Source organism: Ruditapes philippinarum, unplaced genomic scaffold, assembly GCF_026571515.1.
Source record: "Ruditapes philippinarum isolate M1 unplaced genomic scaffold, ASM2657151v2 ctg3014_1_1_1_1, whole genome shotgun sequence".
Taxonomy (NCBI): domain Eukaryota; kingdom Metazoa; phylum Mollusca; class Bivalvia; order Venerida; family Veneridae; genus Ruditapes; species Ruditapes philippinarum.
Genome location: NW_026851588.1, coordinates 76,518 through 96,774, shown reverse-complemented (window position 1 = coordinate 96,774; position 20,257 = coordinate 76,518). Strand labels below are relative to the sequence as shown.

Genomic DNA, 20,257 nt, shown 5'->3' with positions numbered 1-20,257 from the left:
TGACGCTACGGTGAGTACAATGATTACATGAAAAATACTTACACTAAATGTATTTCAAAAAATTCATTTTATCACAGAATTAATAAAATATATAAAAATAATATCATATTGCACATCACATTTCTGACAATATATGAACATTTATAATGATCGCTTATGGCTTTAAAGTACAAGCCTGTCAATCATGAGTATTTTACAGATTCAGACAGCGTTTTTTTACTGTTAAAAATACTAAGGATATACTGGAAACGTTTTGCTGCATTTTCTTATACATGAACATGCTTCACAATGGAATTGCATGCGGAACAAATAAAAAACTTTCTGTCTGCTTATTTAAGGCTTGTTTGTGTGAAAAAAAGTAATCGGACACCTTTGAAAACTTACCTGATGAATAATTTTAATGTGGCATTATAATAAAACAGGTATTGTATGAATATATATGTGAATATCTAAGTCAATGGTAATGACTTTCACCTCATATTCATACAATAATTGAATACTATTTACTTTCTCAACTAAAAAAAGAATATACCCATAGGAAAATTATGATTAATGGTTTAAATGACAAATGACGTTTTTTTTGTGTGTGTTTTTATTTTTAGTTTTTTTTTGGTGTTTTTTTGTATGTGTGTTTTTTTGTGTGGCTTATTTTTTGTTTTTTTTTTTAGTTTTTTTTTTTGTTTTTTTTTTTGCGTGTGTGTTTTTTTTTTGTTTTTTTTTGTGTGGCTTTTTGGCATTTTGGCTTTCAGTCCATGGGGAAATATAATAAACAACATATTAACAGTTTACAGAGCATAGTAAGTAAACAACAATTGACATATCAATCATTTATATTCAACTTATTCAAGTTAATTTATTAGTTTGGTTGTATGTAATATTTCTTTGGTAGGTAATTATTGCGTAAATCTTCACAACAGTCGTATAAGTCCGTTTTCCTTTCCCTTAAAATCATTACATAAATTTCATAAACGATAATTGTTTTTGTTTTTTAAAAGAATGTGTTTATGCTTTTACACTGTACCACATGTGCTACATGTTTGCACCTTACCAAGTATGCTATACGAATGATAATAAATTTAGCTCTCCTATTGCATCATATTACTCTTTACCATGTATGCTGCACATAAGATAATCAAGACATTCTTTACTAAACATAACTGAATTTGACTAATATCAAATTTACACTGTCAGACAGTACAAGTTTCCATAAACATAGTGTAGGCACTTCGATATTGGCATATCATATTGGCATTATCTACTAAATATAATGTTTGATTAGCAGCATTTCTTAATTTCATGATGTGCATTATGGTGCTGACCATTCAATCACATATTTCCACTAGTGTGATCATATTTTAAGATAACATGTATGCGCAAACAACAACATGGCCGTCCTAGTCAGCTGCTGCAGGAATTTGTTCCTTGCATTCTTTATACAATCCTTGACAGCATTTCTATAAAGTAAAACGCCAACCTTTTATTTCTGATAGAAAAACACATTTAAAATTGAGTTTTTTTTATAAAGTGAATGATTCACAAATCTTAAAGCATTTCAAGAATAACTAGAAATGTGTCCATAAGACACGGGTGCCCCCACACGATTTGTCAATCTTATGTCTCTAGGTAAATTTTTTTTTGGCTACATCTGCCCAAGTTGAAAACAAAAAATCTTGTATTAAGTAAAGGACAAATACTACAAATACAAAATAAATCCACAAGAGAACCTCAAGTTGCATAAGTACACATGATGAGCAACATTCTTGGAAACTTTTAGGCCGACAGGTCATAAACTTAAGTTAAATACACAAGTTAAATATTGTAAATTTTTAATTAGTCAAGGGCAATTACTCTAAAAATACTATAAAAATATCCACTCGAAAATACCCAGGTGCACAACTACACATGCTGATCAACATTCCTGTAAGGTTTCATGACTCTAAGTCGAATATTTTTTGAGTTACGTGCGACACAAGTTGAAAATTGGAAAAAAATTCTAAGTCAAGGGCAATGACTCTAAAAATACTAAGAATATACACACAAAAATACCCAGGTGCACAACTTCACATGCTGAGCAACATTCTTGTAAGGTTTCATGACTCTAGGTCAAATACTTTTTGAGTTACGTGCGACACAAGTTGAAAATTGCAAATTTTTACTAAGTCAAGGGCAATAACTCTAAAAATACTAAATATATCCACATGAAAATACCCAGGTGCACAACTTCACATGCTGATCAACATTCCTGTAAGGTTTCATGACTCTAGGTCAATTACTTTTTGAGCTATGTGCGACACAAAAAGGGAACGGACGGACGGACAAGGGTAAATCTAAATGCCCCCCTAGAGTGGGGGGCACAAAAAACTGACATTACAGATATATATCAGTTAAGTCACAGCTTATAATGTATCAGTTCCTGAACATTATAACCAATTTGTTAGCATTAAACTACAACCTCTTTACTACACAATTTCTTTGAAAAAAATGAATACTTAGATAAACATGTTAAACAGAAAAATGAATCACACAAAAATATACCAGTTTATGCTAGATATGTCCTAACTGTGCCTTTTATATATTTCCCGCAACCTTCTACCGAACAGTATCTAATAGTTGGTGCACAAGTTTCACATGTAACTAAATGTCCACATGGTAGAAAAACGATGCATACATCATTTTGTTTACATTTGGTACACATTGATTGTTGTTTCAGCTGTTCATTTTCTTGTTTGAGCTTTTTCTGTTCTAAAAGTTGTGCCTTTTCTAAACGAGAAAAGTAAAAGTATATATTCAAATTCATGACAGTGTTGACTTAGTACTTTTTTAGCATATGTTATATACACAAATCTAATATTTGTTTGTCTTATAAATAGGGTAAACTAATTAAATTTGTAACATACTATTTTGAGTTCTGTTTGCTTCACTGCTTGCATTTGTTGTTAAGGATGCCTGGGAGGATGTATTCCCAACTGGAACTGACTGAGTCCTTGCCGAATTTGATGACGCTAAACTAGTATTGAGGGATACTCTTTGGCTTTGGGTGTTATTGTTAACTGTAACTGGTACTTGAGCAATTGTATTTGACTGGTTTGGAGGTGTTCCTTGGACAGATTGGTTATTTTCACCATTTGCCGATGCTTCATCTTCTAACTCGAAGATTTTCTCCATCAATATTGCGGCGCTTAAAGTTCGCCCATCTTTAAAAATTATAAAAATGATATTTTTATTCTAATGTATAGCAAGATTTTTTTTTCTTTACATTACTAACTATAAATTCTTATTCTCGTGTAAAGCAGGATTTCTTTTTCTTTGCATTACTAATTATAAATTCATAATAAGTATATGTATATATGTGTCTTTGTGTTTTTGTAATACACACATGCTTTGTGACATAAACATGCATATCAATAAAAATGTAAATTTTAATATTTATGAAATAACAGTAAATTCCATAATTTCATTTGTTTCCGATAGCGCTTTTAATGCTATTTGTGCATATGCAAGTAATTAGCCAAATATTTTAATCAAAAGATCCATCCTCAAGTTTTTCTTACTTCTAAAGTCTCGCACATCGGAGGAAAAATATTGTAAGAAACAATACTCCTACGAAACATATTTTTCTTGAACAAAATACAATTCAATATTGATATTTGACTGTCAAGGTCATTCAGCGGGAAGGTCTCATCCGAATTAATCAAATTTGCTTTAAAATTATGCTTCCTTTTGCAATAAATCAAATCCACAAGTAAATAACCAAGTTATGATAATTCAACAAATTTAAACAATTGACCTTGAAGGTTATGGGTATGTTAAGGTCAAGGTCATACTAAAATAAAGCAACATGTCAATTTAGTCTCATGTGTACTTTTGTCCAAGTATCAATCAAATCTGTGAATAAACAACAGAGTTATGATAATTCAAGCAATTTTCAATAATTTGGCATTGGCATTTAACGTCAATTAAAGCTCAAGGTATAAATTAAATTTGTAAATAGATACAAGTTATGACAATTTCAGTAAATTCCAATACTTTGACCATGAAGGTCAAATAAAGGTCAATGTCATCTTTTAATTAACTAGCATGCCTGTTTTAAAATATCGGTTCTTTTGTCCAAATATTTATCAGTCTGTAAAAAATGACAAAGTAATAACAATCTAAGCTAATTCCGATGTTTGACCTGAAAGCCAATGTCATTTATAGGTCAAGGTTGAATTTGAATTTCTTAACATCTCAGTTGTATTCTTTTGTCCAAGTATAAATCTAATCCATAGATAAATAACAAAGATATGGTCAGCTATGGCAAAATTCACTATTTTGACCTATAGTGTACCAATGTTAAAGTTATCAGACGGGGTAACGACAACATGACTGTAGCACAATAGCTCTTTTTCTTCAGAAAAAGTCAAACTAATAAAAAGGAAAACAGGCTTTAATTGGCGTTGTACATTTAACAGGAACAGGCCAGTCTGTCTGAACACATATTACATCTCCTTACTTAAGAATACATGTACCTACGTAAGGCGTTTTAGAGTGGTGATAGGCAGTTGTAAACCAAGAAGTTGAACCATACTGGAGTCATAAAGCAAATTTACGTAGCAGACTTTAAAATGGTTCATTTTAACCAATCAAATAGAAAGATATTGTTAGTTATACAAATCATCATTACTTAATAATAGTTGTAATTTAATTAAATGTCTATACCATTTCCATCTCTTATTGCACGTAAGGCGCTCCGTATGACATGTGGATTGTAGCCCATCTCTAGTACACTTTGGGCAGCATCTGTATGCATTTTGCGCTCTATCTCAGCATCAGACCCTGTTTGATAAAAAAAATACTTGTCTTATATACACTATTATAATTACAACAACAATAAAAAACAGTATTTTTCAATTTTTTTTTTCAATTTCATTTTCTAGTATCCAATCAAACACCTCAAATGGTGGTCTTTTGAAAAAGGTATTGAGTATTTTGAATAGAGAAAGCAATGGTAAAACTGCAATAAAACACAAAATGTTTGGCATAGAATGTATTCAATATTCTCAGTGCATTTTTTATTGGTGTTTAATTAATTTTCATTGTTGAGTAATTATTGCTCATTTTTCATATAAAAGAACAAATCTTACCAGTAGCACTTCCACCTGGAGTCTGGCCATTTCCATTTTGCTAATTAAAATAAATTGGTTAACAGTTATCTAAAAGACATTTACATACTGGCATATATGATAGTTTTGTCCGTAGTTTCAAAGCAATAAAGACGTTAAGTATAAATACACTTAAATAAATCATGTAAATGTACATGAAGATATTTGTACTTAGTACAAGGCAGTCTTTTCTAAAAAAGGTTATCTGAAACTGCACCAACAGAATGTCAGGAAGATATTAGAAACTTACATTCTGAGAGTATTGTACAGCCATTTGAACAATATTCACAAACTCTTGACCTCTCACTTGTTTAACAAATAAACAATCCTTTGACCATCTACTATGTTCGATCCAAGGATCATCTTCTTCTGACCAATGACGAAGACCTGAACATCAAGGGCAATTTACGTAAAATCATACAATGAACCGGTAATTGACAGTAATTGCCAATTTATGTTAAAATTTGGTTTTTAAAAAAGGAGACATTCTCCATTACTAAAATTCAGTAATGATTTAGGGCGAGAAATTCATACAAATAACAGTAAGTAAATACAAATTACATATTTTAGATTTGAAGACCACAAAATAAATACTTTGCCGACTCAGATTTTCCTATTATTCCTATTGTTTCGATAAAAGTTTGTTTTCTTGAGGGGTGGGTTATGTCGCACTAACACAGAAGAGGTCATATGTCATATGGCTACTTTTCATATTTACTGGTTAAAGAAGACATCATGTGCCCAAATATGCATTGTCTCAGGTACAGACTGGCACCTGAGACTGAGGCACCAACATTCTGGATAGCTTCCTTATGTGAAGGATTCCAGTCTTTGGCGTTGCAGGCCAAGTGGTTTAAAGTCAATGATTTTAACCACTTGGCCACAGATGCCCAAAAGATTAGAGAGGGACATGTCTTATATGTTTTTTAAATGACCATAAGGGCAGTGCTAGTCTTTTCTCCTTTCTTATAACACGAAGCTAAAAGTGAAGGATACTTACCAACGCCACATTGGAAGCACCTAACACAGTCACCAAAGCCAGCATAGAAAAATCCTGAGGTAGCCAAACTATCTGGTGGTATCACAATGTCTCCACAATCATTGAAACTTGTCACCCTGGCAGTTTTGCTGGCATACTTTGGATATTTTGGAGCAGTTGATCTATTAGTTCCTGGTAATATTGACATTAAACATCTACATTTCATGATAAACTCAGCTTGTACAACAATGTCTTTCCTTTTTACAAGTTAACAAATGTTTTAATCGTTAAACAAAACTCACCTTTAAACCTTTTTACGACGCGGTCCGTTGCTATGAAAAATCGACCGGAATTAGAATTTTCTCGCGCATGCGCAATCTGCGTAGGGCAAAAAATGCTTCGCCCTACATAGAAATATAGTAGAAGTTCATAGACAATACCGAGTTAGTTCAAGGTAAACGGTAGAAAATTTCAACAAATATAGAAAAGATGACTTTATAGCTTTGTGGCGAAGAATGCCATAAAAAGGCATGGAAATTATATATTTGTTTATGAATTTACGATCACGGACCTGACACCGAGATCATTTTTTTAAAGAAGATGTGGAAATAAATGAAAAGTCAACTTATTTGCTGTTGAAATAGTTTATTTAAAAACAAAAGAAATTATATAACATGAAATCGAGATTAATTATCATTCATAAAAAATATCAGAACAGGTGATAATGCATTTTTAGTGTTCAGTATACCTGATTATATCCTTTATCCGATTTGCCGCTGATGCAAACAGAAAAATTCAAGTCACATAAAAAGATTTTAAATAAATAATTTTTTTTTCAAAATCTTGAGAAGTTAAGATGGGTTGTTTGGATAAGATATAACACACATTTTATCCGCTTCTTCGTAATACATGTTATTTTTAATAATGCACGTCACACAATTTTTCTCGTCTCAAAATCCATAAATTTAAAAGTTACATAAATTACCAGTTTAATAAGCGTAACTGATTAACTATATCATGATATTTAAACGTCCTGGTTGAATGAACAAACGTTCGCGTGCCAATCTGTTTGACACTTGCCGCCGGACCAATCCAGTTATTCAAAAGAAGTGTACAATACAAATTGTGTAATATTATGTAATACAGGGGTAATAAAATTTTATCTTTAACACCCTGCTGTTTCAATTTAAATTACTGATGGAAAAGTCGTCTAATGAAACCTTCAACAAAGACATGTATGTGCCCGTTTTGGCCATTGAATTATTACTCCCGCAAATTTTCGTAGATCTGTTAAAAAATAGATTCACGTTTTCAGTACCTTTAAATTAATATTATTTAGGTGAGATAACATGAAATCGCATCTATTTTAGCCTTAAAGTATGATAAACTGTAGACATCGTAATTGCTTTTTTCCCTATGCATAATGCGCATGCGCGAAATGCAACATTCGTTGCTATGGAAAATCGTATTGTAAAAAGGTCTATATCGAGTCTAACAACTCGAAGAACATTTTATGAAAAGTTGGCTTATAAAAGAACAAGAAAAATCTTATTGTATGTAGATAAATCAAAACAAATAAAGTTTATCTTCAATTTCATACGTATATACTGTTCCCAGACTAAGGGACTTCAATATTTAACAATAAAGATTATATAACGATAAAAGTGTACATGTTTCGAAGATAGCTCTCTAAAGAGCATATCTACACATCAGCAACCAAGTACATGTACTTAAAGGCCCTGTATGTCTCAAAAATGCTTCATTTTTTTCTCTCATTTTGGTAATTTGTTACAGTTTCCAGATAAAATACTCGTTTGCCACATAGATGAACTTACTTCAACTACAGTTGCTCTGGTTGTAATTGGTATAACTATAGTAAACATAAGTATATATTTTCTACAGATGTCAAAGTACTACTTTTTTACATTTTGCTTGCTTAACGACACATAATTGTACATTTAACCTAGTTTTTCAGTTGTAAAACTTTTAACATGCTCTAAATCCATTAAAAAACATTATTAATCGCAGGTTTTTGATTTCTTAAGAATAAAAATAATATAAACTTCTGAGGCATAACATGCCTCTTAATAAAGCAATACAGAGCTTTTTAAGACAATGACTTTTACAAACATAAATATCCATATCATTTTATATAAATATCTTTTTTAACATACCTTGAGCAGACAGTTCAGATGTTGGTCTTAATGAACTTGAACTCACAACTGGAGAGGCATGGATACCATTTGAAGCTGTGACACTATTTGATTGGTGCTCCTGTACAAATGAACTCGCTGATGAGGTCATTACAAAATTACCATGAGCTCTTGGCTGCACTCTATTTTGAGATAGTTCACTGTTTGTTGAAACAACAGGTGATGATATAGCCTGTGTCACATTTGGAGTAGATGAATTTGCTGTTGTACTAGAGTGGTTTGTCGGTCCACTTGTATTACATGATATTGTGTCACTGGTAGAAGCTGAGCTAGTCTGGTTGGTATTTTCAAGAATTTGAGAAGATGTAGATCTATTACTTTCTTGGATTAATAATTCTGACATTCTTACAGGCACATTCACCTCTAAATTGCTAAGAAGAAAACTGCAATTAGGATTTAACTCTCGATGTATTTCTATAGGAATATCATCTTCGCGCCAATTGCTTTTTCTACGTGCACAACAGTAGCAAACAACTTCATCATCTGTGTTTGCAAAATAAAAACCTGCCTGAGCTATTCTTGTTATATATGGCTTATTGTGTTTGGGAAATGATCTTAAAGTGCAAAATCGGAGAAGTTCATAACGCATTGTTACTTGAGGAGGGACTCTCTCTCCTCCTGCTATTTTGTCAATTATATGCATTAATGGTTCAAACCTTTGAAGATCAGCTGTGTCAACTTCGGGACTTGGAAGATCACTGACAGTAATGCCTACAGCATTGCTAGTTTCTGATGCTTGAGATGGCAATGTTGATGAACTGTCTTCTGGATGATCAGTCTTTTGAACATATTCTACATTTGGGTTTGTAGTTGGTTTATCACAGCCTTTGAGACTGTGTTGAATAGATTCACCCGAGTCATGAGCTATGTCCCCATTTGTAAATCTAGATGCTTCATTGAGAAAATGTTCATCAGAAGATAATGCCCCAGGTGGGATAGAAGTACTAATGACTTCATTATCTATTGCAAAATTTCTTGTCATGGGAGTATCACTAATGGGATTATCAGTTGCTGATAAATCTTCATTATCATTAACAGTTCTGGCTGTTTCTTGAGGTTGTTCGGTATTACTTTCTTCAGTAAACACTGGATTACTAGCAATGTAAGTACTACATGGGAACATATCATTTTCATGACAAATAATAGATTTTATAGGATCTTTTTCTTCCTTATTAGGCGAATCGTCATTTTCTTCCATTTGCTGTAAACCAGCATGTTGTGTTTTTAGGTCAACTGTTGTTCCACTTAGTTGATATCTTTGATTCAAATTTATAACTGATGTTCTTTTTCCGGCTTGAAATATCTCATTTGGCAAAGCCCCCACTGAATGAAAATTACTATGGTTACAATTATAGTTTTCTTCAGTTTCTGAGGCATGGTTACTGTTTTCATGGTCATGAATACAAACAGTTGGCCAAGGTTCTGACATTATATTTGTCCTTACGTTTTCCAAAACATACATTTTGTCAGTCATTTTACTTTTATAAGGCATGCCCAAATGTTTGTCATCTAGAGATCTGAAGATCAGTCTATTTAACCATGCATCAAATATTTTCTTTGAAATAAAATCTCCCCTATTTAATGCAGAAATATATTCACAATTTATATGATTCAATTTTAATTCTATATATGAACAAATGTTTGGTAATGAAATAGGTATAAGGTCAAACATATTTTTTGTTACATAATTAGGCACATATTCTTTTGTGAACTGAATCCACCAATGTTTATTATGATAAACACTTGATTCTGTGTTGTGAAACATCCTGCAACACTGTTGCACTGTTTTAATATCTGAATAAAGAGTGGCGCTGTCTGTCAATGACTCTGAAGAAATTGTATTAATTTGGCTTAATGTAAGCAAAATTTCATTAAGATATTCTAGAGACAGAACATTTGGTTATTCTGCTATTTTGTCTGAGAGTTGCCGTTGTGTCAAACGAATATTTAAAACGTCCTCTTCAAAGTTTATATACTTTGTATGTGCAATCGGTCTTGTAATGTAAATAGGCCAATTCCTTGAAATTTCTTTGAGGCTTCGACTTGAGTATTTATCCCACTGATCATCTGTAAATATTATGAACGAATTTTGCATAGTTTATGCTTATCTGTCATGTGTATATTATTCTTACAATAAGTAAATATTGAGAATGACAAATATGTTATCATTACCTCACTGCTATTGAAGTGAGAACAAAATTAAAATACAATCATTCCTGGATGTAGAGTCGGAATGATCTAGTCAGACTACTGTTAAACAGAAAGTGTTCATTTTAGTGAGAAAAATCAATTTCCCTGCTTATATAACAGACTCCGAAAAAGGCCTCGTCCCAATTGAAATTTTCTTTAAAATCATGCAGTTTTTCCAAAAAAGGCATGTTCCCAATTAAGTGAGAAAAATTACTGCGTAGTGTACTTCAGTGTTGTTATATTTTTGTTGGTCCTTGGGATAATTGATTCCAATACTTTTAAGAGTTGAAAATTAACAACAAAAGTCATGATAACGTTACACAATTAAAGCAAAATTCAATGATTTGACATTGATGGCAATGGTCATTTTAAGGTCTTATTTTACATTATTCAATACTACTGCTGTGTCACAAGGTCAATGTCTCATTTGAATTATTAAACACTACGGTTGTGTCAAAAGTGTTGTAATGTCCAAGAAACAACAATATTCTAAATGAAATAAGAAATCAACTAAGATCCGGGAATAAATCTCTTTTTACCTTGACGGCCAAAGTCATTTAAAGGTCAAGGTAATATTTGAAAACAATCATATTGCTTTTCATAAGTTCTTTTAAATTTTCAGGCATGAGTCAAATCTCAATGAAATTAAAAAGGTATAGACCACTTAAGCAACATTATAATGGTGACCTTGAAGGTCAAGCTCATTGAAATATCGAGGTTATATTTAGATTATTCAACATTTCAGTTTGTCATAAATAGTCTTTTGTCTATGCGTGAACAAACCTGTAAATTAATCACAAAGTTATGACAACAAATGTAAAATTCAAAAGATAACGAAGGGGATTCGAGGTAAATTGAAGGTCAATGTCATTTTAACATTATTCACAATGTCCATTTATGAATGTATAAATCAAGTGTAAATCAATGATAACGGTCATTTCAAGATAAAGTTATGTTTTTATCATTCAACAGGTCAGCTTTTCTCAATATAAATATATATTTTGTCCAAGACAAAGATGAATCCAATTCATAAATAAAATGTTATTGAAGTATGAATCAAATTCATAAATAAATAAATTTTTGTCAATGTATGAATCAAACTCTTATAAAAACAAAACAAGTGGACCATGATGACCCTTATAATGTTCACCTGATTCTTAGGGCTCCTAAATGAACCTATAACTACGAATGCAAACCAGATATATTGTCCTATTCTGAAACTGATATAACGTTCACGACAATTTTGTTTTTATATTTAAGCTGTGTGTTCGAGTTTTTGACCCCAGATGACCCTTATACAATTTTGAGCTAGAAAGCATCTAAATAACCTTACTGACAAATTTCCAGGATATTTGGACTGAAAATATATTTATAGTATTTACAAGGTTTTTCTTCTATATTTGGGCTCTGTGGCCTTCTTTTTGACCCCAGATGATCCATATTAAAAGTTGAACAAGAAATCATAAAAACCCTTTCTGACCAATTTCCAGGATATATGGACTGAAACAGTTGCCTCTAAAGTGTTAACAACATTCTTTCCATTTTGGTTCCTTTGACCTAGTTTTAATCCTATGACCAATGTTCGAACTTTTCCGAGCAATCACTGGGACAGACATCCTGAAAAACTTTGGTGAAAATTGATGCAAATATGTAAACACTAGAGCGTTAACAAATTAGAATTGGACGGATGACTGACGAGTGACAATCAGCGATCCTATAAGCTCACCCTGAGCCAGCTAAGGTGCGCTTAATAGAAATGAAAATCAGTTAACATGTTGGTTTTGTCATAAGTAACAAAGTTATGACAATTTTTGTAAAATTCAATAATTTGACCTTGACCGTCAAAGTCAAGGAAATGTCATGTCTCATGTTTATTTGAGTTATATATCATGTTGTTTTAATTTTAATTTTTCCTTTGTTCAAGTATAAATCAAATCCATAAATAACATTGTCATTGCTTAGTTAAGCAAAATTCACTGATTGATCACCAATTTTAACGTTTTCTTTCATAACTCAGCTAATCGCTCACTTATTTGTAACTTAAGTGTCAAGGTCAAATAAAGGTTAAGTACAAATGAATCCCCTTGAATGTCTTATTACAAAGGTTGTTCTGTCGAAAAATAAGGACAATCCAACTTGAAACTTGATATAACTTATCTTTTATAAATCAATAAAAAGATCCAACAAACAAAATATATAACCTCAATGGCTAAACATTCTTAAATCTTGTACTCTAAAATCCATTTAAACTCCTGTAATCCTAAAAAGCAACTGACCAAACTTATTTAACAACTTTGGTTATACTTCATGGCTTTATGGAAGAAACATCCGAGAAGTTTTGACGATGCAAGACGCACAAAGCCAAAACAGAAAAGTTAACAATGAACAACAAAATAAAGTGTTTTTTTTTTCATATTCGATATACATGTAACATACCTGATATAACATTTTCATATCCTATACAACATTCCTGATTTAGCCTTTCTATTTTCTATATAACATACCGGATTAACCCTTTTCACACATTCTAAAGAACACACCGGATTAACTATAATTATTAAGCTCTTTCGTTTTCAATAGACATGATAAAATATACCTGAATTAGCCTTTTTCAGATTATTTATGGCATACCTGATTTAGCTATTATTAAGCATTTTCGTATTATATATAAGGCACCTAATTAAGTCATTTTATATTGTACATTACATACCTATTTTAGCCTTTTCATATTCTGTATAGCATACCTAATTAGTCATTTTATTATTCTATATTACATACCTGATTCAGTATTATCGTATCTATATAATGTACCAGATTTAGCCTTTTAATATTCTATATAAAATATCTAATTTTTAATATTCTATATAAAATATCTAATTTAGCCTTTTTCATTTTCTATATAACATACCCCATTAAGCATTTTTGTATTCTATAAAACATACCTGATTCAGCTTTTTATGTTGTATATAAGAATTTTCGGTTCTATGAAAATTAGTGTACCTGATTAAGCATTTTCATTTTTATTTAACATACCGGATTTAGACTCTGCATATTCTATGTAATATATCTGATATAGTATAACTTAATATACTCATATTCTATAATTATAATTTACTTGATGTATCCTTTTCATATTCTTTATAATGCACCTGCTTTAGCATTTTCGTATTCTAAATACTATACCTGATTTAGCCTTTACATATTCTATATAACATATCAGATAAATAGAGGATATTTGTTTAGTTCAGTGTAAGATCGGGATATATTTCACAGAGTGAGCACCAAAAGGTATATTTCACGAGTTGCGCAGCCACGAGTGAAATATGAACTTTTGGTGCTCACAAGGTGAAATATATTTCGATCTTACACTAAACTTAACAAATTTTCTTTTTATTACATGCAAAGAAACGTTTTAAAAAGACATTAAACCTAATATTGAATGAAAAGCGCGCCAAATAATAATACAACGTGAAGTCATTTACGACGTCACGTCATTAAGTTGGTACCCAGTACTGTGCACGCTGGTATTTCACTGAAACAACGTAAGGGGCTTAAATTCAAAACAGTGAAATTATCAAAGTGGTAATTTCACTGTTTCAAAACAGTGAAATTATCAGTTTTAATTCACTGATATATTTCTATAAACCATCGAAAAGCATGTAATAAAGCATTTTCGTATTCAATAAAATGTACCTGATTTTTCATATTCTATTTAACATACCTGATTTAGCCTTTTCATAACCTATATAACATACCTGATTTAGCCTTTTCATATTCTATGTAACATATCTGATTTACTATAATTTAGTATTTTCATATTCTATAATCATATTTTACCTGATTTATCCTTTTCATATTCTTTATAATGTACCTGATTTAAGCCTTTTGATATTCAATATAACATACCTGATTCAGCCTTTTCATATTCTAACTGTTTTTGTTGAAAAGATCCTTCTACCGCGAGTCCTTTTATCTCCTACAACATAAAAACTAATAAATGTTTTTATCATATATTTATAAATGAAATATTGAGAAATATCGATGAGAAAAATGCGTATTTCAATTTTCCTTATTTTCACAGTACAAATTTGTTTTCACTGCAGTGAAACAACTTTTTTCGTATTTTCGCTGGTGTCTTGCCGTACTACTTTCTTCTAAATTTAGCCAATACACAAAAAATCATAAGGTTAAAAAAGAAAAAGAGTATATAATAGACAGAAAGTTTTTTCTATTTATACATGATTTATAGAAGAAACTTGAATATCCTCTATTTATTCACAAATTTTCAAAAATGTTTATTGTATACAGTAATATTGTTGTCGTTTTTTTTCCAGAAAAGTTGTCTAAAATATCTAATGAATATCGAATCAAATCACTGCTGATGTAGTACTGATATAATCAAATTTTCTTCATTGAAAATTAGTTTTATTACTATTTGGCGAATTCTCTATTCCAAAAGAAGAAATTTCTTTATTTCGTTATTTTTGTGCAATCGTACATAATTTTTCTTAATGATATATGATGCTCAAATTTGTTATTAAACAAAATACTGATCAAATACTTTACATACTGTTCAGTCTCCTTTGAATACACACAATAAAATATGTTACGTTTTAAAATCTACAAACTACAGGTAATCACAGTATGACGACATAATGTTATTTTAAAAAAAAAAAAGTGGTAGTTTTTTTTTAAGAATATGCCAATTTAATTTGACAAGTAATAGGGAATGTAGCTACCTAATCAAATTAGACATATCCAGAAAGAATTAACTAGATTTTAATAAATTCTGCAATGAAGTATTTTACCCAAATATGAGCATAGTATTTGAAATTACGCAAAAATAATTGGAATTGAAGGCTAATCAACAAACGGTCTATAGATCATACTTATTTATAGCTTCTTTTTCAAAATGATACGCCTCTTTATTATTTCAAATTTCTTATTTGCAGTTGTCTTTAGATCATGAAAATAATCAAAACTTGCATTTAATCTTTATCAGCAAAATTATGTCCTCCTAGCAAAGAGTATGGTATTTGATTAATCAATGGCTAGAAAAGTCATAATTAAGGTCATTTGGTCACATTAAAAAATTAACCCAAGAATCATGTCTGTAAATTTTGATCAAAATCTTCCTTAAGTAAAGTTGTTTAAGAAACCATGGATTACAGCCACAATACAGAATATCACCACCAAATGCTTTATGCTTAGTTAAAATTAACACAAGAAGGCCATATCATTATAGAGGCATGATTAATAGGTCCTCAGGCAAGTCACTTTCCTTTATAAGGCAAAGTTATAGACTAATGATGTTTGTTTATAATGAGACTTTTTCAAAACTCTTCTTAAAAGTGTAATAGCTAATGAGACCTACTTCCAGTGTCGTACACATAGGACTGTTTTCATTTCGTATGTTTTGAAGAGGATAATTCCTTTAAACATTGGTCAAAATATTTAGCATAGTTTAGACCTACATGTTGTTAAAAGGAGTTGCAATCAAGAGCTATTGCCAGGCGGGACCATGCTCGACTTTTTCTTCTTAATCAAAAATATAAAAAGAAAAACTCTGTTGTAATGTATTTTTCAAGAAAACATAATTTTCCGGAATGTACATAATTATAATATCACATCTGACATTTGAGTTCAGCTCATTTACAGATCAAAGTTATATTTACATAATCTAATTAAAATCAGCTGATAAATTACGCTACGCATTAGGATATAACATTTACGGATAACGTAACGTTATTTTAAGGGACTTCTTTCGCCATTTTGTTTGAAAAATCTGATAAACAATTTTTTGTTGAATTTTGTTGTGAAAACTATCTAGAATGATAGAAAATGGTCTAACTAAGAAAATAAATCCGAACACCAATATCTTTAATTCAGTCATAAACGCTAAACAGACGTTTAAAGAGTTGTTTACGTGACGTCACAATGTAGCGCTAAATATCGCGTGCAAAACAAGACAATAATTATATTACTGCGCGCTGTACAATTGCAGTTGCGTAGCAAGCAAGGGTGTTTGTCACCATTTTTCTTTGATATTGAAATTAAATAAAAAGGTTATTTTTTTATGTTTTTCGTGAAATATGGTATATATTTTCAGTCAACATGATAATATGCCACATATTTTCACTCGCCGTCCCGGCTCGTGAAAATATGTGGCATTTTATCATGTTTCGTGAAGATATATTCCATGTTTCACTGAAATCTTAATATTACAAATGTTTTATCTTTACGATCAACATTATTTTTTGTCCAATCACATTCTAGTATTTTTCAAATTTCTGCTTAGTCTAACTTTGGTTAATGTGTACTAACTAAATAAAATTCACTTAATCTGGCGTCTAACCAGTCTAACAAATTTCAATAATGCATTATATTAGGGAGGAGTTAAAGGTATGGTTTACACTTTGAATTGTAAAATATCAAGGTTCGCAAAACAATGCCAACATAAAAAAAATTAGTCGAGGTCAGGTGTTTCTAAATGTGAGGATACAATCAATTAATTTATTACATAGATAATACATGTGGGGCACGCAGAGACAAATGATTACATAGTAACTTTTTTATATCCCTTTAACTCTAAGAAAAATGTCTGTTATAAATTGCTGTTTTGAACTTTATATTTTCTAAAACATTATTTTCTTTCACTTGATAGGAATGAACTGCATTAACAATCATTGATATTAAGAATACAATGATTACATTTTTTGGCTGGAAAACTCATTGTAAACCTGTAAACCTAAATTGATACATAAAAAATAAAAAAATGAACTTTTTTTCAAATGAGCAAATCAATAGGGGTTTCAAATGTTTGTGAATAACTTGAAGCTAATAACGAATTTGTATCAATTAATAATCTTTAATGTATTTTTCTCACATTTTCCATTTATTTTAAAAGGATGTACACATTTCATTAACTCCATTGTTTTTACCTAATTGCATTGTTTTTTTTTTCTTTTTTTCAGACATGATAGTCTTACTGTAGGTAAAGGTATAAATTCTGCGACATTTCAATAAAAACGTGCCTGGTTATATGTTGAAAGGGCCATTTATTTAGCTTATCTAAATATGACATGTTAGAAACTTGACAAGGTGTAGACATCTTGTAGAGCGAAAGGGCGGAGCTATCAGTGATTTAGAGAAATGCCTTGTTTTTGATTGAAAAAAATGTTGATCATTAAATAGGTGTATGTTTAATAATACGCATATGCGGCAGGCTTGACCAATTATGTTTGTTAATACGTATTATTAAACACTAACCTATACTTATAATTATAATATTTTACTATTTCTATACATAGTTTTCATATCATGACACAATGTATAATTATAACATGTGTGGTTAGATAAAAAAAAAGATGATAGGCGTTATCAGTTACATTAACATGAAAGTAAGTACAATCATAAATAATGGTAAATAGGCAGATAAAGAGAAAAGTACTGATATATTTATCATAATTTATGTAAAAACAAGTTCAGAATATCTGTCATAAATCATTTAAAAATAAAAAATAACTAGTGTGGTAGTATAACTTGACCTTACGAATAGTTATTTCATCATGATTAAAAAGGGATTAAAAGGGATACCTTTTCTTATATTGTTTCACGAATCATACACACTATCCTTTACAAGTGGCCCTATCTAGTCAATTTCAAATACAAATAATATATTTTTAATTTCAAATACACGTTCCCTATCAAAATAATACAGAATCGATTGAGAAAGAAGGTCTTAATCGGATCATTTTATAAATATCTTATGTGTTAACTTGAGCAGTTTTGAAACTTAAAATCGTTAATTATAATGTTTTTCTTACAATAGCATGGCTACAATATAGCGACAATAATTTATAGTTGCTGATTATCTTCGGCTATTGTATAAATCAATTTGTTAAAGTGAGAAAAAAATCAGTAATTCTTACAGCAAATATCAATCGTTTTGTACATGTGCTTAAAACAGTATTTAAAGGATATTTTTTGTGTGTGTATTTTAGTGTGAAATACGAAATATATGGAAATGTTATGTGAACGAATATTCAGTATTTAACGAACACGACAGAAACAAACCACCATTTTTTACAGAAAAATCACAGTAAAAGAGTAAAAAAGAAGGAAGATAAAACCCGCTTGCTACGCAGCTGTAAGCTGTACAACTGATTTGTTATAGGTACTGACGCGGTTCAATACACATTTTATTGCCCTAATTTTAAATTGTGTTTGAACATAACAAGAATTACAATAATGATATTTTTTTTTTAATGAATAGAGCTTTAAAGCTAATTAATGACTGTCTCTGAGAAAGCAGTCCCTAAATGAAAATATGCTTTTAGACTCCACCCACTTTCATATTTATGTTTAAATTTCATATTTGATATTAGAAAATATAATAGAGTAAAAAATAAATAAATAAAAAAAACAGAATAAAAATAACAAAACATAAACGAATTTTCACTCAAACTGAATTTTTTATTACTTACCTTTACTGTTTGAGACAAACGGGATTTACTAGACAAATGTACTGTGGGTACTTTGGGAAACCATACAAAATTTCAATAATCATTGACTGTCTTAAACAAATGTATAGGTGCGCAATTTGGGAAACCATGAACATTTCAAAAGTCATATGTTTTTATCTTATGTAAACAGGTGCAAATCCAGGTTAAATTTTTTAGACTTGTCACTTTAAAAGCAGTTGTATTGTAATCTTATATTTAAATGTGATTAATAAAGCAAGAATGAAACATGTATAATAAATTGTATTTTTTGTATAAATCTGTAATTCAGACGATAGTTCAAAAGATACTGCTGCTTTCAAGCAATCATCTTACCAATCTAGTAAGATGCTGTTTTTAATATCCGGGGAAATTTAAGGGTGTTCGCCGGGTGCGAAGAAGTTTTCTTACAGAGAAACAAGTAATTACTCAAGATTTTCATAATTTATATTTGTAAGTAAATAAATTCGCTAAATATAGTAACATATATTGGTTTACCCGATCTATTCATATTACAATTACTGCGTTTATAATCAAAATAATCTACTTGACATAAAAACACAGACATAACGATTTCAATTTTATAAAGATTGTTAATATCATGTCCTGTCTTAATTTATTTTGAATTATTATCAACGTAACTGAATTTTACATATCAAAGTTTCATGTAACCGAGTAAAGACGTCTTTTTCTTTTGTTCTTACTTTCTACTAACAGCGCATAAATGGTTTCAAACTATTTTTTATTTTTGAATAACATGACGTTTATTTTATACCTTTCTGTGAATCGTCTTGTGAACAGAATATACCTGTGTAAACTAAGGTGAAAAAGAACCAAAATTGGACTTATTCGCAAAAAGATGGCACATTATATATCACTTAACCCTGTGTGTTTTTGATTATCCTCAATTACTTCTATTCCAAATTTAATGCATAAAAGTACGATCAAATATTATATATGCCGTGTTCGTGATATACTGAATATTCTTTTTCTTCTGTTCTGTTCATAATATCATATTAAGTTGTTTGTGACAATATCTGTCCTTTTTGAAGAAAATATTTAACGGTCTGCCATTTTTTTATAAACTTAGTCAACATGTTTACTAGCAGCTAAGGTATAAATTAACAATTTAAAACTGCGTCACAGGTTTATAATTTAATGCGGGTTTGTAACTTCTAAATTTAGTTGATTATAGTTGGTAGACAATCATGTCTATGTCCCCGTGAGGGGTTT

General features: G+C 30.4%; 1 protein-coding gene across 1 annotated transcript; it reads right to left on the bottom strand.

The window, feature by feature from the left end:
* Positions 1–700: 700 nt before the first annotated feature.
* Positions 701–19,065, bottom strand: LOC132753111 (baculoviral IAP repeat-containing protein 2-like). The gene is made up of 10 exons (XM_060743576.1): positions 19,010–19,065; positions 14,430–14,499; positions 8,295–10,400; positions 6,142–6,312; positions 5,392–5,528; positions 5,124–5,163; positions 4,699–4,815; positions 2,898–3,194; positions 2,536–2,760; positions 701–1,454 (listed from the first exon to the last, which is right to left on the bottom strand). The coding sequence occupies exons 3-9, from the start codon at positions 10,096–10,098 to the stop codon at positions 2,540–2,542; spliced, it is 2,787 nt and encodes a 928-aa protein (XP_060599559.1). The 5' UTR covers positions 10,099–10,400; positions 14,430–14,499; positions 19,010–19,065; the 3' UTR covers positions 701–1,454; positions 2,536–2,539.
* Between the last annotated feature and the right edge of the window lie 1,192 nt (positions 19,066–20,257).